The 22,996-nt window shown below is 41.8% G+C and overlaps 1 protein-coding gene across 1 annotated transcript in view; it reads left to right on the plus strand.

The window, feature by feature from the left end:
- The window catches only part of dgkg (diacylglycerol kinase, gamma), a gene marked incomplete at its 5' end in the record, with an annotated part of 126,927 nt that overhangs the window by 91,755 nt on the left and 12,176 nt on the right, over positions 1 to 22,996 (plus strand). The window contains 2 exons of the mRNA XM_083997045.1: positions 57 to 147; positions 6,026 to 6,227. Coding sequence (XP_083853171.1) covers positions 57 to 147; positions 6,026 to 6,227 — 293 coding nt within the window. The remainder of the gene's footprint in view (positions 1 to 56; positions 148 to 6,025; positions 6,228 to 22,996) is intronic.

Consider the following 22,996-nt stretch of genomic DNA (forward strand, 5'->3'; position numbering starts at 1 on the left):
AGTCACAAACATGTCTGCCCTCTGTTTCCCCTCTCTCTCTCTATCTCTCTCCTCAGAATGAAGAACAAGCTCTGGTACTTTGAGTTTGGCACCACTGAGACCATCTCTGCCACCTGCAAGAAGCTCAACGAGTGCATCGAAGTCGAGGTGAGTCGCTTACAAAAGGTGATTATTGGCGTACCTGATGCAAAATATCTTTAAATATGTCAATGTCTTCTTCTTTTTTGGACCACTACGGCTCCATTTGATTTGTTTGTAACTTCGATTAGCAATAATGAACGCCTTGCTTGTACTTTTTTTTGCCTGTGTGGGCCACCTGTTTTTTTTGCCATTCAAATTTTTATTTGTTTTACTTTTAACATAACTTTACGGACATTTCAAATGTTACAGATATGGCATGAACAAATTATTAAAAATGGAGAAACAGATAGATAGGACGAAGAGAAAAACAAAAAAAATCTGAAAAAATACAATGTAACATTGATAAAAATGCCCTTAAGTTGTAACACTCATCTTACAACTTAAATGCAGCCCCCACCCCTGGCACCCCTCATGCTTCATACACACTCAAAGCATACGTAAATACAATTACATGCAATATAACTATCCTTCCAACCATCTATGGCGTTACACCCCTTATGTAGTCCACAAAGACTTCCCATACGTGACTCATTTTACTTGGAACATTATTAAACATGGCAATCATCTATTTCAAAGGCAGCAGTCTGTCATTTTCAGTTTTAACCACTCCACAAGCTCTGGTTTATGTGGACTCTTCCCACTTGCGTAGTTATGAGCCGAGCTGCAACAATAAAACCAGTTACTGTCACCTGGAGCTCTGCTATGGTAAAGGCCTGGTGGCACTAGAGCCTCATCCATCAACAGGCATAATTGTGGGGGATTCTGGTAAAGGTGGTTTAAGCCCATCCTTCAAGGTTTTTCAGTCCCATATAGCATGAAGGAATGTGCCCAACTCCTTATGACACTTACAGCATTTACTGTCCTGAGTTAATCCGGGCCACCTGTTTAATACCAGGTGGAGATTACACCGCCAATGCATCAGCCGGCTCCTCTTACTGGTGGAAAACATTGGCCTACAGTATGGTACGTCAATTTACATGTATTATATTAGACAGCGATCATTGTGCATTGTTCTGTCGCCAACTTTTTGACCGTTATGGGTGTGAACCATCCGGGTAAACTGCATTTTGACATACTTGTCAATGTGAACACACTAACATACTCAAAATAGTTAGTGTTAGTATGGAAGTTTTCAAATTGAGACACGGCACTTGTGTATGCGACATGTCAACAAGTTCTCCGACAGCCTTTTTATGCTCTGTTGTTTTATGATTCTCTAAAAAGGTTTTGAAGACATTTTACACCAAAGTGGTTTTGCCATATTAATGAGGCGGGCTATTCATAGCTCGTCATCAGATTAATGCTCCATAAAGTCACTGATTGCCTCATTCTGTCATAAACCGCTGCATAACGTGTCACCTGGGAGCTTAAAGCGCAGTGAGACTGTGAGACAGAAACATGCAAACAGACTGAACAACGCCATCCTGCACCAGCCACTTCAAAACATCTCACTCAGACCAACCTGTGTGTGTTTGTTGTTAGAAACATTCAGGATTCATGTAGTTTTTAGTAAAATAAAAATAAAAAAAGTAAACAGGAGAAAACAGGCCTGATGTTGGGGACTATTTTCAGCGGTGGATTAATACACACCTGCTGCTGTGATGGCTATTTACAGCAGCAGGATGATGTAAAGGAAACTGTGAACACGTCAAACAAAGCAACAGTTTGATTCATTGATCTGTTTTATTCTTTAACGTGGAGGTGTTCCTGTATTTTCAGGAAATGTAATCTATACTGTCACCGTTTGATTCTGTTTTAAAGATGAGAAAACAGTTTCTGATCTTCAGGTTTGTTTGTTATTTGATTCTGAAAGTCCATCTTAAAGAGTTCTCAAGTTGTTCTTCAGTTTAATCCAGACAGTTCTTGTCGTCTTACTGGACTTTAACTCTGACCTTGATGAGCGAACTCTGTCACTGTCTGAGTGTTTAGCGCTTTGTGTGCGTAAATCAGTTTGGTTGAAAGCAACAGTGAAGTTTCTTTGAACGTTGACCTTTGCAGAAACAACTTCTTTCACTTCCTCTTCAGTTCCCTGGATGTGGGAACTCAGTGAGAGCTCAGTGGTCATTACAGAGCTGCAGTTTATGTAAAATCTTCTTCGTCGTCTGTGTAATAAACAGTTTCAACACAGAATTTCATCACATCCTCATCCAGATGAACTTTAACTTGAACTTCTTTAACTTGTTCCTGAGGAAGTATGTCATGACATTCCCCCCTTTCCCTCCTGAATCAGCCGACAGCAGAGCAGACACTTGACTGGAGCTTGTCATCGAAGACGCAGATTGGTTTTCGCGTGAAGTTCAAGTGGCATCATGTTTAATAATGAACCGGTGGGAAACAAGTGTGCAGTCGGACGGCAGCTGATGAGGCCGGTCAGGTGATCTGCAGAGACAGGAAGCTGCAGGACAGGATGTAGGAAATAAACAGCAGGCTGAGGAGGAGGCAGATATGGACAGATAAGGAGACGAGTGGACGGTGTTTACTGTGAAGCAGCTGTGTTAATTGTTGGGCTTGGATTACTGTGACCCCGTGACCTTATGTGTGACTAACTGTGATTAATAGAGTCCTTCATGAACACAGAGGGAGAACAGTGTGGAGAGTTTTGATTATTATTTTTATTTTTGAATAAACTCTTGGTAGGGCTGGACATTTAATCAAATTTTACTTGTGATTTCATTCTCACAACTTATGTAAACGATTATTTTGTCATTTTTCTAGACTTTCATTTTGAAAGACAGTCTTTCTACTCATATGTGTCAATTTATTCACAAAAGCAAATGTAAAGAGTTATCGTTGAGTTAGTTAGTTAGTTAGTTAGTTAGTTAGTTAGTTAGTTAGTTAGTTAGTTAGTTAGTTAGTTAGTTAGTTAGCTCTTCTGGCCTCTTCAAGAAACGTGTAAGTTTAATGAGGAGCTGTGAGTGACTTACTCTATCATGATCGGCCCAAAGTGTGTGTTTTATTCAGATCTGTTGTCTGGTCACTTTAGATCATAGATTATACTTAGACATAGTTTTGACTTCAATTATAAATTATTAAATTGTGAATATTTAGCCTAATGTTATGAAGTAATATTTAACAAATAGTAGAGTAACCCTTTAATTTACAGGCCGCTAATTACGTGATAATGTCAAGAAATACCAAGTAATTGCGTCATAATGTCTAGAAATAGCCTAGAAATAATGGTCAGTTGCTTAGTAATGTCATAGTAATTGACATTTGCAATGACTTGGTGGAGAAACATTCTGGCCTTTCCTCAAAAAATTCAAAGCATGAAAAGCATGTGTAATCCTTTGACTTTACATTATTATGAAATTGACTGTTATTTCCTGACATTATCACGTAATTATCCCCTAATTAGCCGCCTGTAAATTAAAGGGTTACTAAAAATAGCACATGGGGTTTTGGAAGCTGCAGTTCCTCTCCCAGCCACTAGGGTGAATCTTTAACAGTGAGTCTGTCTCCATTGACTCCAATGTCCAAATGTCCCACAGATACTACACTACAGATAATTTTCTTCGCCAAATCGTTATGTACCGTAGTTTTGCTCCTCCTCTTTGACCATTTTTGGATAAACCGGGAAGTTAGGGGGCGGAGTCAGGCACTGCCAAGATGGCGACGGTGGAGCAGCTCCACTCTGATCTTCAGAAACCTGTGCAAACGTCCGTCTTTGTACACTGTGTATAGACCGAATCGCCTTGTTGTTTACAACTACTTCCGGGTAGAAAACCAGCACGTAATTTGAATGAGAACAGTAGTAGGCTAACAAACGAGAGTTTAGCTATATATATATCATATTTTTCACGCCCAATCACCATTTAGACAAATCTGAAATGATTGAAGAAACATTACTATCACAGTGTCTAGAAAGCATCAGTGGCTGCAGCTGACAGGGACAGCTAACGGTAGCTAAGCTAACGGCGGTAGCTAAGCTAACATCAGGACGTCAGCTGTTAAAACCCTCCCGTTGTCGGACACGATATGAAACTACTTCAGTTAGCTCAATCATGTTGTAACTAAGATATCTGCTGGAGAAAATATTTTTTCATGGACCGTTTATTGAGTCACTGAGTTATTAAAGTTAAACAGGTAGCTAACCGTTAGCCCGGCTAATATATGATAACCATGACTAATTACAAAAATGTGCACACATAAATAGTAATGTTTGTCCAATCATTGGTTTTATAAACTTTACAAACATCAGATTAGTCTAAACGGTGATATAGTGACATGAAAAATTTGATATATATAGCAAAACTCTGGTCCATCACTATTGTTCTCATGCTGGTTTTCTACCCGGAAGTAGTTGGAAGGCGATTCGTTCTATACAAGTACAGGCACACACACACTTGGTGGTTTACTTGAGTTTTGTGGTTTTTGTCCTACCATGCTGAGTCATGGCAACGTGTTGTTGACATCTTCTGCTGTGTCCAAATAATTTGCTGCATCCAGATGAGTCCAGACACGGTGTATAATCCAGAGATGAGACTGTATCTGTATCTGTTGACTTCAGTGTATCAGACTGTTAGACACCGACATCGGCTCGGTGTATTTCACTGCTGTCAATAAAGAGACGGAGCTGCTCGACTGCTCGCTTGGCTTCTGTTCAACAAATGCATCAGGACAAAATAAATCTTGTGGCCATAAACAAATCAGCGGTGAAGAAGCACGGACGGCAACTTACCCCCCGTGGTAATACAGCAAACACATGCAGCACAGCTTCTATACTGTACAGCTGCTGCGACTTCAGATCAATACGTTTATCTAATGAAGAGAAAACTCTCTGTCACCCTGAGGTTTTTATTTATATTTACAGTTGTTGACTGTGCGCCTTGTCACCGTCTGCTGAGGAGCAGAAGAAGTTTCAGGGAGACGTTTTGCCAGTCGTGGATCTCCACACAGATGGAGACGACACATGCTGGATCAAAAGAAACTGGCTTCACTTCACTTTGTAGTGTTTGTCGGTCGCCGATGAGCAGGATGTTCTCGTTTTTAATTGCTTCTTCATCACTCTTTCTCTCTGATTTATTTATTTATCAGGATTCCCACTCGTCCTGGAAAACCTGGACAATGGTTGACCAATTTTCAAATGTCAAATGTCCTGCAAAAGCTTGAGTTGTCCTGGAAAATTATTTATCACATAGTGACATCAGCTACCAGAGCTCTGTTTGACTTTTTCAGACCCCACTAAGAATTTGTTTTCCAAAGAAGTGACGAGTGAGAAAACTAGAGACTTTTAGTTGATGAGAGCATGAGGGCTTTCTCTGCTGAGGGACAAATCGAGGAGCAGCAGAGAGCTGTAGTGGGCCTGGTTTAAAAACAAAAACATGTTTTTGTGTTGTTCTATGATACATTTGTCATAATTTCTAAGCATGTAAGAGATTATTTCGTACATAAGTCAGAGCCACAGACTGCTTGCCGAAAAACTGTCCCTGAAGGCAACGTGCATCAGTGGTTTTGCATGAATTCACCTCTAAAACAACTCTGTGTGGTAACGTTGTGTTATTATCTCATAGTGTGGTGAATGTGCAGGTCACAACTTGTCCACCAGAGCGTTGTGGAGTTGTTGGATTGTGTATTTGATGAGTTTGATGAGGGAAACCAAGAAATCCCATGAGCCTCCCTAGCGTAGCTCTGAGCAGCTCACGGCTCTGCTCCGCCGTTCTAAAAACAGCTTGCACCGACAATTAAAGGTAACGAACCTACTGCTATAACTATAGGGATTATGGCAATGGGCCGATTTGCCAAAATGTTGAACTATCCCTTTAACAGACATTTTAACCAGGGGTGTCGGTCAGACTGTAGCAACTGAAAATGTCCTGGAAAATGACTTCAAGAAAAGAGTGGGAACCCTGTTTATTTATTTATTTGTTTGCCTTTCCCTCCTCAGTGCGACGGGATCATCTTGGACCTCAGCAACACCTCCTTGGAGGGCATCGCCGTGCTCAACATACCCAGCATGCACGGCGGCTCCAACCTGTGGGGCGAGACGAAGAAGAGGAGGAACTACAACCGCATGAGCAAGAAGGTTCCCGAGCGGATGCCGGCCAGCACCGTGACCGACGTCAAGGAGCTCAAGTTCTGTATGCAAGGTGAGTCGCTACCGCCGCTGCCCGTTAGCTCGTTAGCTCATCAGCTAAAACACATAGGGCTCTACTTTCGTGAACTAGGTGCAGGCGGAGCGGATCAGGCCTGCGCCTCGCCTTCGCTTCGCCAACGGGGAGTGGTCAGGAGTAGATTGCAATTTTCCTTCGAGACGCAGCGGAGCACATCCCGCCTACTTCCCTCCCACCGGCGCAAATGGCATAGAGGGAGGAGAGAAGGCGTGGAGTGGGTTTGACACAGCCGAGTCAGATCTTCACCAATCAAATGAGCTCCTCTCCTCGCCTTTAAATCCGCCGCGCGCGCAAGGCGGACGTTTGATTTCACCGTGGAAGAGAAGATTTGAATCAGCACCTACAGATTGCAGCATAGACAGTACATCTATTATCGATTGTCCCGTCACACTGATGACAGATCAAAGGCTGCACAGATGAAAGATGAGGATGGATTACTGCTGTGTTGACACTACACGATTATCTGCTATATTTATGTATTTACTTATTGATTTATTGAGCCGCATCATCACGCGACCATAACAAATAAAACTGAAAACAAATAAACTATCATCTCTCACAGCAAACCACAATCAGCCTGGCATCATAGTGAGCAGATATTAACATATCCATCTCAGGTAAATTCTAAAGAAAAAAGAAAAAGAGAGACGCTCCGTGATGCATCCGTTACGCACAGCTGTTTGTTTATATTGTGATCTGTGCACACGTGTTTAAATATAGGTTACTAAATATGAGTGTCTTTATGAATGGAAAAGGGGTGTGTGTTTTGTTTTTTGTTTTTTTTTACTGGGCAACAGCTCTCAATCTGTCAGAGCAAGTGAGACGGGAGGAAACTGATGTTCTCGTCCAGTCCAAGCTGGCAGTGTCCGGTCGCGTGAACAGACCTCACGGGCTGATGATGCAAAAGTAGTCTGGGAGGGAGGAGGGAGGAGGAGGGAGCAGGTCTATCTATCTATCTAACCTATATTTAAACACGTGTGCACAGATCACAGCATAAACAAACAGCTGTGCGTAACGGAGGCATTTCAGTTTTATTTGTTATGGTCGCGTGACGATGCGGCGCTGGCCCCTAATAAATCAATAAGTAAATAAATAAATAACTAGCTGATAATCTGCAACGGCACAGTGTGTAGTGTCAACACCTGCTCTTGGGACATCCACGGCTGTCTCAGTCCCTCCGTGGTTTCATCTGTGTTAATTCAGTCAGGCTGAGTTTCCATTACGCAAGCCTTTGATCTGCCATCAGTGTGACGGGACAATCTATATAGATATAGGTGTATGTGCTGATTCAGATACAATAAATAGGGGTTATTGTGATTATTATTATTATTATTATTATTATTATTATTATTGTTAATTGCATTTAAATGTGCCTGGAAGTGTGGAAATCTGCCTGTGGGGTCTTGGTGACGTGTCTGCACTGCGCGCTGGGCAGTCAAATTGCCACTGCGCTGGCTGCGCTTCGCCTTGCGCTGAGATTAGACCAGGTTGGAGCTGGCGAGCTTTCGGCGCACTCTCCGCGCGGTCTATCGGCAACAAATTGTCACTGCGCCACGGCGAATCTGTCGACACCTCCCCCTGCTGCGCGACCACTCCCATCTCAGCGCACAGCAGTCTGCCAATTTACCGAATCCGCTGCGCACCTTGTTGCACTGGACGAAAATACCACTTCGCCAGCTGCGTCAGGGCTCGCTTCGCTGCGCCACCCTGAGTTGCGCCAAGAAATTAGGGCCCATAGACTGTATAAAGAATGGACGTAGCACCCATGACGTCACCCATTGGTTTTGGGGAGTCGTTTTTGTGACTCAAATATGGCGGCCTGAAAAGCGCCATGTTGGATTGGGCGGTCGAGAACCCGCCCACTGGCCTCGAAGCAGCTGTCCACGGAGCTGCTCGGACCTGTCACTCAACGTTTCCGCGCCCTAATTGGCCAGAATTTTAACCTAATAACAGTAAAACGGTAGAGTCAAAAAAAATTCACCCCCCTCAGAGTGTGTGCGGGGGTAGAAACTATCGGTTGAGACAAAAAACGTGCTGACACCAGGCTTTTAACATGTTTATTGAGGATGTAAAGTCGGCGATTTTAACATGGGGGTCTATGGAGAATGCTGCTTTCTGACACCAGCCCCCAGAGGAAGTCGAGGGGACTGCAGTTTTTTGAACGCGGAAGTGACTTTACTTCTCAGACCGACAACTGCCCCCTTGGTAAAACACTGAGCCCAGTGATGATACCATAGATTATAAATCTACTGGTTTCTATTGAATAAAACCTTCATCACCCCATGGAGGAGAAGATCTGCGATGCTCATGACAAACTGTGTCATTGTTTTAAAGAGTTTTATTTTTCCTCAGCTCATTTTTGTGGCCTGAGACAGAAAACAGAAACCTCTATCTATCTATCTATCTATCTATCTATCTATCTATCTATCTATCTATCTATCTATCTATCTATCTATCTATCTATCTATCTATCTATCTATCTATCTTTTTGGGAAAAGGACGATTCTTCCCGTCTGAAACCAAATGAAATTCCACTCGGTTTTGGTTTTGGCCTGTTTGTTGTGACTGAGGTGTTTATGTGGAGCATTTTCTTTCGGTTTGGACGTCTAAACTAATTCTGATTGGAAAATTTGGCTCCATGTAATGACATGTGATGTAGGACGTCCAATCAGAGGACTGAGCTCAGATCCAGTAACACGTCAGTGAACCACTTGTCGTTACCGGAAGATGAAGAAAACACTTTGGTTTCACCTGCAGAGAGAGAAACGAGTTCCCTGGATCTAGATTTAATGAAGGAACGATTTTCTTCTCAGACAATTTCGATTATGTCTATTATTTCTACTATGTCACAGGTCCTTTTTTAAGATATCAGACTTGTTTTGTTCTGTTTGTCTCTGTCTCTGCTGGGCTCTGACATTCACCATCCTCTGTCATCTGCTCCTCCCTGGAGACAGGAAGCGCTGGCAGAGCCGTGGTGTTTACGGACACTGATAACCACCAAACATCTGTTTTAGATGAAACCACCATGAAATGAGCTGCAGCTCTGTGTCAGAGAGGAGGAGGAGGAGGAGGAGAAATGAGGATAGTGAACGTGTGCAGCCATCTTTAATCTTTAATCTTTAATCCTGTGGTCAGAGTCGCACCAGCGGTAGTTACACACGGAGAGATCAGGGTTTACTCAGATCTTTGACGTAATGTCTTCAAATTTGGCACATACATTCACCAGAACTGAGTAGATTTTGGTGTTGAGAGGTCAAAGGTCAAGGTCACAGTGACCTCACAAAGCATGATTTTGGCCATGTAAATGCTGTATCTCTGTCAGGCCTTGAGGAAACTTCTACAGAGTAGGTACAAACCTTCCTTCACTTGACCTTAAACTCCCCATGAAGTGAAAAATATCTTTTTTTCCACCTCTAATCCTGTTTCCACGTGTTAATTGATCATTTATCTGTTGATTTTTGCCAAATTCATGTCAGAAAGTTACTTTCTGAGTATTTTCTCATCAAAATCGATGCATTTTCTCTTTCTGCAAATCGACCTCAGACGTTTGATGACTCATCCTGTTGAGGGAGCTTGGCTACTGTAGACTAGGGATGTCACGATTACTTGATTTCATGATTAATCGCATTATTAAACGCCACGATTAATTAATCGTAAAGATTCCTAGATACCGTCACTTTCCCCAAAAAATTATGTTTGAACCGTATCGGCAGATCAGCACAACTCACACGGAACGAAGACAAAGTTACATAACAACCACGCGTGTATAACAGAGATGTGACTCAAATAAACTTCAACATTTGCTATAGACGACGATTAATGACTTTTTCAAACATTTCCCCCGGGGGTTAATAATTGATCCCATATTAATAGATACTTCTGATATTTTGTGTACGTAATTAGTAATGTCATTAAATTTTTTGACTGTATTTGATTTTACACACTCATAGCGTTGTGAAATTAATTAACCGTGATTATTTGTCTGACAATTATCGTACCAAGAAAATCTGTAACCGTGACAGCAATCAATATCTGTGACACATCGCTCCCTAGCTTCGTGTTTATTACCAGAAACACTGTGTCAGGAACGTCTGGTTAGATTTTGGTCGTCAAAAGTCACACAGAACTGATGCCTGAATGGTTCATGTTGTGTATGAAGCTGGATAAAACGTGGCTGTGACCTGTTGTATGTTAGAAATAAACAGGAAAAACAACGTGTGTAATCAGCTGACGTGACGCAGCAGCTTGTTTCCGGTTGGACATAGAAGGAGCGCAGAGAGAGTTTCCTGCTCTTCACTTCTGACTACAAGTTTGTGAATAGAAATGAACGCGGGTCCTTGATAATCAGAGGTCGTTTCTCCTGCAGAGAAAACGTTTTATTTCCATTTATGAGTCTGAAGGAGCAGATACAGTAACGTTACAGTCAGGTTTATTTATATTTCATACGTCTGGATGCTGCTGCTGCTGTTTGCTCTGGCTCACAGCTGCTGCTCCGACTCTTCACGCTTTAGGTCTTAATCACTGTGTGGCAGCCACAGACAGTGTTTTTTTTTTTTTTCCCCAGTGCAGGTGCTCATTAACTGACACGTCTGTCAAATTACAGATGTGAACTCAGAGAACACGTGTCGTCACCACAGCTGCTCGTTAAGGAAATCCATTCCACGTCCATAATGTGTCTGACATCGGGGGGATAGTTACCTGGATGGACGACGTGTCAATCAGTTCAGCTGCTGCAGTGAAATCTGACAGTAGAGTTGGTTAATGAGTTCATTTTTATTTATGTGTCTGACCCGATCCATTAATCACACAACACAACATCAACATCAACACAACATCAACACAACTGTCATCTTCCACTTTTATAAATATCAGCAAAAATAGATGCATACAGAGAATTAAATAAAAAATCAAATTAATTCAAGAAGAAAATAAAAGAAAACACATGTTAAATGAATTATATAATACTCTGGTTTTTATATAAATAGACAACTTCATCCACATGTAATAAATAACATTTGATTAATTCCACATAAAAAGAACAACGGAAAACAAAATGAAACTCGAAACTTGATATCAGCCAAGCAGGGGTGCAATCTCTTCTCCTAGAGTCACATAAGGTCCAGGTTTAACCATAGAATAAAGTAAAATTAAGATTAGCACATAAAAGTAAAAAAAAAAAAAGATAAAGTACAACATCGATCTGCAGATTCAGAGCAATTCACATGCTCGCAAGTTCAAAATACTCAACTCCAGCGAAGTATTTGCATGACGCTGTGTCGGGACAGCCAATTAGCATTGAGATTCTCCTGAAGTGCGATATTATTAACCCAGACATGATGGCGTTTGGTTTTCCAGTGGATCTCCTCTTTGGGCAAATGTGTGTGAGTTGTTTGTACTCCAGTGAGTAACGCAGGTAAACACAAATACTGAACTCGCTTCGGTAAATGCACAGTTAAACAGATACGAACCAGGGTTCCACAAAACCATAGTTTCATCCTCATCCTGCAGCTCAGCTCATAAGAGAAAGTCGACCGCAGGTTAACTCGGCCTCTGACGCTGTACTGTAAAAAAAAAAAAAGTTTGGAAAAGTTACAGTCAGATGTTTAAACTTCTTATCTAACTCTGAGGAATATTTTTAGTGGAAGTCAGAAGCAGAACATTTCGGAGAGGAGAGGAGAGGAGAGGAGAGGAGCTGTCATCACATCCTGGCTCCACAGCAGCATAAAGAGATACAGAGTCGCTGTCCGTCTGTCCGACCAATCAGAGAGGACCGGGGATGTCGGGGGGCGGGGCCTGGCAGCTGTCAATCAACACATCAAGTCATCTCTGAGCTTTTCTTTATCAGGAACAGGATTTTTAAATGAACGCAATGCATTCTGGGAAGTGTATGCAAATAAACTGCTTCTAAATAACATGATGAACAACTCAGTGCAAATTTTTTTTTTTTTTTTTGAAGCTCTGAAAGTTGAAAGTGATTCAATGAAGAGAAACAGACGAGTTTGATTTTTTTTGTCTCAGTATGAATTTTTCTCTTCAGACGTTGATCAATAAACTTCTAAACGTCAATGTTTTTATAAAAAATCGCTCTCACTGTTGTTGGTGTTTTCTGGTTTCATCCCTTCCCACTTCGCTTCCTTCCTTCGCCTCACTTTGTCTCAGCATCTCCGCCGACTGATGTGAACCTTGTTTCCATGGAGATCTCAGGGCTACACTGAAGAGACAGGAGGAGGAGGAGGAGGAGGAGGAGGAGGAGGAGGAGGAGGAGGACGTAGTGACAGATTAGTGTAGAAGAAGAAGAAACACGGATGACTCAGTCCATTTCTGTTCCACTTAATCTTGACGGACAGGTGTACCCGTCCTGCGTCGTCATGGCAACAGAGACAAACACATCTTCTTCAGGAGGAGAAGAAAATCATAGTTAGAGTTACAACAAGTTGTTTAAAGGTTAGAGGAGGTTTGTCATCAGTTAGGATGGATATAAAAGTTTCTTTATTAACTGTTTAAGAATTAATCATAATTTATTTTTATTAGTCATTAAAGGAAAAAAACAAAACGTCTGCTCTTTGAAGTGAGAATTTGCTGCTTTTATCTTTTTTATATCACTCTGAATTTAATCTTTTGGGAGTTTTTTTTTTGACAGAACGAGTGTTTGATCTCAGTGGGCTGAGGGTCAACTCGCAGTTTAGAGACAGAAACAGCAGCAAAAAATAGAGTTTGATACAGTGAAATACATTCACAGCTGAATCACCGCTCCTCTGACACAGCAGAAACAACACTTACTGTAGAAACACCGTGTTACCTCTTTTAAATACAACAGTGATCACACATCGCTTAAAGACAGTTATGTAATAATCCAACAAAACACCCTGGTCATTATTTTCTTCCATATTATCCATTCGTCAGACGATTTTTTATTTTTTATTTTCATCTTTTACATTTTCAAACATGAGATAATAACAGAACGTTACAAGACAGAGTTGTTTTCGAGGTAAATACAGAGACTGCTTGATGAAAAACTGTCCCTGAAGGCAACGCACATCAGCGGTTTTGCATGAATTTCCCTCTAAAACAACTCTGTCTGGTAACGTTCTGTTATTATCTCATAGCGTGGTGAATGTGCAGGTCACAACTTGTCCACCAGAGCGTTGTGTGTATTGTGTATTTGATGAGTTTGATGATGAGGGAAACCAAGAAATCCCATGAGCCTCCGTAGTGTAGCTCTGAGCAGCTCACGGCTCTGCTCCACCGTTCTAAAAAATAGCTTGCACCGACAACTAAAGGTAACAAACCTACTGCTATGACTATAGGGATTATGGCAATGGGCCAGTTTGCCAAAATGTTGAACTATCCCTTTAAAACAGACATTTTAGTGGCGGAGGGATACACACATGGATGCAGATGTTGTTGTGCGGCTGCGTTCAGGTTGTGCGTGTGTGAACGTGTGTGGTGGAATCTTTGTTGTGCAGCGTCGTCCCTCAGGATTTAACCTTATTCAATTAGCTTCAGCTGCTAATGCTGTTTGGAAACAGGACTCAGAGTCGAGTGCTCCAGTTTCACTCAGAAACTGTGTTAGCTTTGCATTTATGTGTGTATTGTGTGTGTGTGTTGTGTGTGCGTGCCTGCATGTTTATCATACAGCTAATTGTTTATGGCAGCTGCTTTCTCTGGCACAATAAACTGAAGCTTTTAAATCCATTTGCAGCAAGATAATGCAATGAGGCCGGGTTTACCCAGAGACAGTGAACGCAGCCCAGGGCTCTGGTGACCTCAGCGCTCAAACTTCACTCGTCTGACTCACTCTGTGTCTCTCCGCTCTGGTTTTCATTCTGCACGACGACACACACGACAACTTGAGGCCGACTCTCACTGACTCAAGTCACTTATCGCTGTAATTTAATCATTTAAACGTCGCGTCTCACACCACCGGCTTCACACAGCTCATGAAGTCAATGAAACGTCCTGACGATAGTGAATATTTACATGGAGTCACACAAACTTCAATGTGCAACCTCAACACAACACAACAGGTGTGTGTGTGATGGCCAGACTCTGTTGAACTTAACACCTTACACCAAACTTTTTATTTTTCTTTGCAATGTTGACTTTAAATCCACTTAATTAACATGTGTAAGTAACATTTAAACATTTAATAAATGGTTTATTACATATTTTAATTATTTGCCCACACACTGTGGATGTATATTTGTAACCTACTGTACCACAGGACAACATTATAGAGCTATAAACCATTTATTATGTGTTATTACACAGTTTATTAATACTAAATAAGTAGACTTAACAGTCAGTGATAACTTTTTTGTCTTTCTTTGGATCCTCTCGTCAGCTCCAAACTCACTCGTCTGCACCTCGTCCACGGACCACGGTGTGGTTTTTCCACACAGCAGCCATTTAAATTGCATGAAAGAACAACAACAGTCTCAGTACAGATCAGTGGTCGCTGACCGTTGCAGGTGTCTTTTTGAAAAAAGCAGGTTTGATTCTCGTGTTGAACGTCGAGCTCACAACTCTTCTAGTGACGACACTCTGGCCAATCAGCTGCCGGCAGTCGGTTGACGTCACGTTTTTAGTATCGGCTCGGCTCGCTTGGAACCTCGTCTGAGGCGTTACCAAAAAAAGTACCAGGCGCTGTCTCTTGTGGAAAGGCAAAAATATCAAGTCAAGTAGAGTCGTGTTGCTCTGGTGGAAAAAGGGCCATAATAGAAATTATAAGAACCAGACAAAAGAATGAACAGAAATCAAAGGTATGAACAGTTTTCATTGGATCATTGACAGCAGATACAAACGGGTCTGAACTGTGTCTTTACCATAGACTGTAAAAAGAATGGACGTAGCGTCCGTGACGTCACCCATTGGTTTTGGGGAGTCGTTTTTGTGACTCAAATATGGCGGCCTGGACAGCGCCATGTTGGATTGGCCGGCCGAGAACCCGCCCACTGGCCTCGAAGCAGCTGTCCACGGAGCTGCTCGGGCCTGTCACTCAACATTTCCGCGCCCTAATTGGCCAGAGTTTTAACCTAATAACAGTAAAACGGTAGAGTTTTAAAAAAATCACCCCCCTCAGAGTGTGTGCGGGGGTAGAAACTATCGATTGAGAAAAAAAAACGTTCTGACACCAGGCTTTTAACATGTTTACTGAGGATGTAAAATCGGCGATTTTAACATGGGGGTCTATGGGGAATGCTCCCTTCTGACACCAGCCCCCAGAGGAAGCCGAGGGGATTGCAGTTTTTTGAACGCGGAAGTGAGCTTCACTTCTCAGATCCACAACTGCCCCCTTGGTCTTTACCCACGTGTGTTGTGGTTTGGCAATGATGTAAAGGAGGAGCACAGCCACACCTTCAAAATGACCAATAGGAAAGCAGGAAAGCAATTTTTGACGAGATGATGCTGAGTTTTTTTCTGAGGATAAACACATCGTTGGTTCGGGCCTTTTTATTGGATCATTAACAACAACAACAAAAAACAGAAAAGTCTAATTCAAATATCAGTTTCTGTTTAGTTTCACTTTAGTACTGTATTTCTGCTGCAGTTATGTCACATCCTCTCATTAAGTAATTTGTTAATGAGCTGGTAATGAATCATCCAGGAAGCCGTCACTTGATTCACCCTCCAGCTGAGGAGGGAAACTCTTCATTGATTGAACGAATCTTTGTCCTCAGAAACTCTCTCTGTGTCTCTGAGCAGCTCTGACGTCACCGAGCTAAATGACACTCGGTCAAAATACCAGCGGTCGTTAAACTGCAGCTTTGTAAAAAAAAAATGTGCGGAGGTGGAGGGTTAAACGGCGGGTGGAGACAGACGGCAGTCAGAGGTGAAGGAGCTGCTGACAGGAACAGGATTCGTCCCATCACCCTGCTCCTCCTCCTCAGCTTTTATCTCTGAACCATCGCTCCCCCTCCTCCTGTTTATTTCCTCTCTGCTCCTGGATCAGATTTCCTCCACTTCCTGCCGTGGACAGAGCTGCAGAGGATGCAGCACCAGCACAGAAACAAAGTGGCAGTAGCACAAAGCGCTCCAGGGACGGACGGACACGTGGGAACCAGTACAGGGAGAGAGTTATGACTTGTTGGTTTGACATTGTGACTGTGACTGTGCAGTGTTCAGTTCAGTGTCGGGACAGTGACGCATTACCTCAGTGTCGGCTCCACAGCGAGAGGCGCAGAGAGTAAATCAAGGGGCTGTGCTTTCATACAGAGCGTTGTCTTCTATTGATTGTTGTTTATTTGCTTTATTGAACCTGGTAAAAAACCCACTGAGGTCAAGTTGTTTCCAGAACAGCAGCTTTACAAGTCAAAATAAGAAATAACAAAACATCAGGTGGACGAATTTAACAATACTAGAAAACAGAAAAGGCCCGTTGTGGTTTTAAAATTTCCTGCGACATAGGTGTGTTGTTTTCAATGTTAAATCAACTAGTATTTAAAATCAAAAATTGAAAATGATTTGAATTGACTGATTTGTGGCATTGTCGGACTTAAAGCATCTACAAAGAACTTTCATTTTGTGTTGATTTTTTGGCGACCCCTGTGGACAATTCCCAATTCCCGAGCTCTAGCGCATATTGTCACGTGTAAATCATTTCGTGCGGTGGACCGAACCAACCACTGCCTCCCGAAGGTAAAGAGTTATACTATTTAGAAATAGTTTATCTTCCCACTGACGGCCTCATTTGCTGTTGTAGGTCAAACAGACACATCGGCAGAAATGAGAGACTTTTGCATATCCAGTTAAAAGTTCTTTGTAGCGGCTTTAAGCAGCACAGCAGACAGGTTTTTAACATCGCAACTGTTTTACGTCAAAATAACCGTGACCTCAGGAATTCGCAAAGCGGACAGTTAGCCCAACTTTGGATTGTGCTAACGTTAAATTTGAGTATGGATCAGTGGCTTTGGACAGATAAGGATGACAATGACTGAGTGGGCTGCAGAGACCATGATATTGGTGAAATTGTCATTTTAGGTTGTAAATTGTGAACCTTTTGTTTTGGGGCTCTTTAGAGTCAGGGGGTCTGTGAGTGTTTTTTTTGTGGGTTTAGTGCTTCTTGGTCTGAAAAGGTTTGAGAAACACTGGTCTAGAGGAAGCTTGTCTAGTTTAGCGTCTATTTTCAGTCCTTTTCCCACCATGAGTCGTCTCCAGCAGTGGAAAGTTTCCCTCCAGTTTTGCCTCTATCACTTCTTCTGTTGACGTTAGCATGCTAATAAGCTAGCTCCGGCCTTTTTCCGATACCGAGTCACTGTAGCGTCTCCTCTGTCTTGTTGTGGCTAGATGGCGTACATGAGCTGCAGGAAGCTAACACCCTAGAAAACATGCAATCTTTACTTAGCTGTGCCTAAACCCAACCAATGGCTTCACTTACTTTTTGCTTCTTTCTTTTTTTTTCCTATTTTACACCTGGACATGTCAGTTTTCCTAAACTTAACCAGTCGGGAGTTCTCGACGGGATTTGGTGAGATTCTACATCACTTCCTGCAGCTCATGTACGCCATCTAGCCACAACCCAGCCGTCTTTTACGTGTAATGACGGCTGAAGCTGTTTGCAAGGCTGGTAAATAAAAAGCTGTTAATGCTAATGTTCGCTAACAGAACTTCCAAATAACTCCTTTAAGCTATAGCTACCAAAGAAAATCACAAAAACAGCTATCACGATTCAGAAAGCTAACATAAGGTAAAGACCGCAATGATTAATCAGTAAACACAAAGTTAATCAGCAACTGTTTTGATTATTGATTAATTAAATTTTAATAATAGCCTAATAATAATAATGGTTTACATTTATATAGCGCTTTTCACGATACCCAAAGCGCTTTACAGAAATCATTATCCATTCATACCACATTCACACTTTGGAGATTTTGGACTTTTACTGTCATTTACTGTGATTAATCAACAAAAAAAAAGAGATGAATGAATAAATAATTGTTAGCTGTCGCCGGTTCCTGAATCAGTTGCTAACTAGCCAGCTAATAACGCACAACATTAGAGATGCACCGATCAATCGGCCGCTGATTAAAAACGCAGGTTTTATATCGAATCGGCCCCAATCAGTGACCGGGCCAATGTGTGTACGTTTGTAGCCTATTTGTGTTTATTAATCTAAACAGAGCGCGAGAGATGAACACACACACAGAGCTGAGGGGCAGAAGCGCTTGTCGACTATTATAGCTAATTATTTCTTAGATAGAAAATCGGTATCGGAAAAAACGGTTTTGGCAGGTCAGACCTCCTTTAAAACCGGGAATCGGTATCGGCCAAGAATTTTGCAATCGGTGCATCTCTACACAACATGTAGAACAGAAAACTGGATTGTTCCTCATGTAGAAACAGTCTGTAGCTGCTGAGTAAACGTCAGAGAGTCGGTCTGTGTTTCTTCTGGAGTCGTTACCTAACTCATTTCTTCCTGGCGGGTGACGATTAGTGATGTAATTTAAAAACATTTTAATGAGTCAGTGAGTTTCAGATAAAACAGTTGATTGCTGTTTTATAAACCTGCTATTTCAGGTACATGCTCCCCCCCTCCTCCTCCTCCCCTCCTCACCTTGCCCAGTCTTACCCCTCCCTCGCTGCCTCCTTATAGGCCAACAATACCTCCCTCCCCCTCCTCCCCCCCGACAACGGTCAAGCTGTGACACACCATGAAGGAGGCTATTTTAGGCCCATCACATCTCGAGTCTGCATATTGTTTTCTTCTCACACTACAGAAGCATCGGGACTATAATTACTTTGATTCGCCCCCCTCCTCCCCTCTCCTCCCCCCCTCCCCCTCATCTCTCTCCTCCTCCCTCCTCCTCCGCTCTGCAAAGGGCTTGAAATAGTTCCTGTACGAAGCTGCTGAGTCGCTCTCGGTGGATTGTGGGAGAGTGGGTGACCTTCCAGTGATACATTTACTCAAAGTTAATGAATGGCAGCTTCTTAAAGAGGCCACTCACTCACTCACTCACTCACTCTCAGTCTCCAGCTGGATGGAAAATAAACGACACGATGACACGATTTGAAATAACTTTTAAATAATCTACACTGATGAGTTTGTTCCCATGAGTGTTTGTTTTGTTTTTCGATTTGTTTCTGGACAACAACAACAGCAAAAAAGACAAAATCTGGGTCCATCTGTGTGCTTGCAGTCTTTGCAAGAATTCAGCAACATGGTGTGTTTCAGTGTGTGTGTGTGTGTGTGTGTGTGTGTGTGGTGTATTTTCGTACGGTCCCATAGTAACATAGTGTTCCCTGTCAAACGGCCAAGTGCTCTCCCCCGTACCTTTACCTCCGCTGGGGCTGGCGAGGTGAGCTGCAGTTCCTCTTGACCATCTGCCATGACTCTGACCACCCTCAGACAATAACAGGTCGGTGGGGGGAGGCAGGAGAGGGGGGGAGGGAGGGCAAGTGGGTGGAGGAAGGATACACAAATATGCCTGTTTATAATTATAGCCCAACACCTCGAGCTGATGCACAATGAGATCTGCAGTTTTTTCTCTCAGGGGGGGTTTATAATAATTCATCTCTCAGCCTCTAATGAAGCCGAGCTGCTGGAAATAAGTCATCAGTGAATTTTAAAATGTGAAAGGATCAGACTGCTGATGTCAAATAACTATCATAACGTCTGAGATTCATAGTTATTATGAGTCTTCTTATGATTCTTCACCAGCTGTGTTTACATGGAGCCAGATATTGCAGTCAGAATCGGTTTAGACGACCAAACCGAATGAAAATGCTCCTTATGAACAGTAAATCAGAATCAGAATAGGAAATCATGTAAAAGGTGAAACTGAACATTGTCTGGTTGCTCCGTCTCAACATAAATGCACAGCGACATCTCTTTACATGCAAATGCTCAAATTAAAGTGTCGAAACAATGAACAACTACAGTACTGTGATGTAATCAGACCACAGATAGATCTCTGTCTTTGATCAGTTGTGTGGTGTTTTGATCACTAGAGTGAAAATGAAAACCCAACCCCACTGTCCAAAAAACCTCAGTTCAATATCGCCACTCATCTGACAGGAGACATTTGTTTTTTGTAACAGGAAAAGGAAAGGAGAGAATAATTACAAATAAATTAGAAATTTTGCATGAAAAAAGTATCAAAATTATTAAAGTCACTGCAAAACTGATTCGATGTATCGGTAAGCACTAAGTGAACATTCATTAAAACCCAACAGTAAGTCAGAGAAAATAAAAAAACATGTTGGTTTTGGTGGGTTTTTTTTCTTTCTAATCTTTTTTTAAACAAATCAACATTATACAACTGTGCATTTGTATCTACAGTATATCAGCAGCACAATGTGAACTTGAACCCATACTCCCCATACATAGAGACTATATACCTACATTTATATACAGACCATTTTCAAGACCATCACTGTATCCAGTACCAGTCCTCATAATAATCATGTGGCTTGATATTTACATTATTCCTCAATTTTAAAATAAAAAGATAATTTTATATACAATCTAAACCATATTTAATTGAACCAAAGTTTGGATTGAACAGAAGAACACAGCACAGAACCTGCTGAAGTCTCCTCCCACTGTTGGTGACACCAAGTTGTTCACATGGTTTAACACAAGCACATACTTTAGTACAACTATTTGACTTTTCTGCAACTTATTGAATTACATCATAGACACCAAAGTGAGACAGTGACACAGAGACATTTACGTCACTGCAGCTGTGGTCTTGACTGGTCTAGAGAGAGAAAATCCCCTCGACAGAGACAGAGACCACAACACTACTGTACACACATATATACTTATATACACACAAAGGTAAAGAAATACATTTTCAAAACACCCTGGAGCTGTTTAACACACATTTTCTGGAAGTCATGGGTTATATTATGAAAGAGTGGCTGATAACAGGGATTTATCTGTAATTAGATGTCGAGCTGAGTAAAGTGTATCAGATTTATTTACTGTTTCATAATAAAATAATTCAGTGTAAATCATATTTAGTGGAAGTCGGTTCAGTCACATTTAAAAAACAACAAACACTGAGTAAAGAGCTTTAGAGAGAGAGAGATTAAATGATTAGAGTCAAATAAACACAGATATAACAAAGAGAGATGGAACAAGTGTTATATATATAAATCTGTTTATATTTCATATTTAGTGACAGTGTTGAATCTGCAGAGTCGCTGTATGAGACATGAAGACAGAGTGAATTGTGGGGGACGGTTGAGTTTTTTCCCCTGCACAGCAGAGAAAACAGAGCAGCGCAGCAGTAACGATTCTCACTTGGCACACCGATGCCATCCCATCCCATCCCATCCTATCCCAGAATGCACCGGGGCTGCTGCTGCTACTGCTGCTTTTGCCGCGTTATGTAAGAGGCTGTTCTGGTCTATTCTTAGCTCTACCTCTACTGAGAAGTAACAGTGCTGGTTGCCTGAGAGTCAAAGAGGCGCAGCAGAGATCTGATGAGGCGGGAACTCATCATTCACCACCATCATCCTCATCATCATCATCATCATCAGTGAGCGAGGTGAGGTGAGAACCGGCGCAGTGGGTTTCTCTGCCATCAGGACACGGCGGCCGGGACGGCGTGACCATGTTTGGTGCTGGGAGGAAGTCGAGGTGTATCGGTGGTGGGTGGGAGTGTGTGTGGAGGAGGAGAAGGAGGAGGAGGGGGTTTATTTATTTGATAGTAGAACAGGAAAGACGTTTATGAATAGAATAGCTGCTCTCTGCTGCTTTGAGATCCTGAAATAGCACACGACAGAAACATTTTATACGTCTTCAGTCCACGTTTAAAAAAACAAAAAACAAAATATGTTACACTTCCAGTTCTCACACTTACTGCAGCATTTACATCCATCCCTCCTTTTTTAATTCCCATCTGTCATCTGCATTAGGGATGTCACGATTACTTGTTTTCACAATGAATCGTGGTATTAAACACCACAATTAATTAAATAATCGTAAAGATTCCTAAATACCGTCACTTTCTGAAAAAGATTATGTCGGAACCATATCGGCGGATGTGGCGCCAAAATAAAGGTAAATACTCAGATACTGGTCCATTTAACTAACGTAACATTGAATTGGTAGGAATTTAAATGTTACCGTGTCATTTTTAATTACAAAACAAAACAAAAAACGATTAAAATAAACTTAAACGTTTGGTATAGATGACAATTTATGACCTGTATATTTCAAACACTTGAATAATTGGTCATATATTAATAGATACTTGAAATATTTTGTGTAAACAATGAGTAATGTCATTATATTTTGACTATATTTGATTTTACACATTCTTAGTGTTGTGAAATTAATGAATGCATAATAATAATCGTGATAATCGTAACACCGCGATTATTTCTCTGACAATAATCGCACCAAGAAAATGTATAATGGTGACATCCCTGTTTACATCCATCCCTCCTTTTAATTCCCATCTGTCATCTGCATCCATTGTGTCACCAACCGAGTCGACCCTCCACTCGTGATCCTCAGCCTCCAACTGGCAACTTTTTTCTCTCTCTCTCTCTTAATGGATGCTCAATCCTATTACGATTATTTCCTGGAAAGCTCTGCAGATACACACGTACACAGGATAACACACACACACACACACAGATGCATATGGTTGAACAGTACATGTTGATGATGACCTACTAGCCGAGGGGTCGTGGCCTTGAGTAGTTTTTTTTTTCCAAGAACGTGGAGATTACAGGAACTTAAACCTACTACACAGAAAAAGTGTATTTGATGGGATGAGTCCAGTTTA

This window comes from Trachurus trachurus, assembly GCF_905171665.1.
Source record: "Trachurus trachurus genome assembly, chromosome: 21".
NCBI lineage: Eukaryota > Metazoa > Chordata > Actinopteri > Carangiformes > Carangidae > Trachurus > Trachurus trachurus.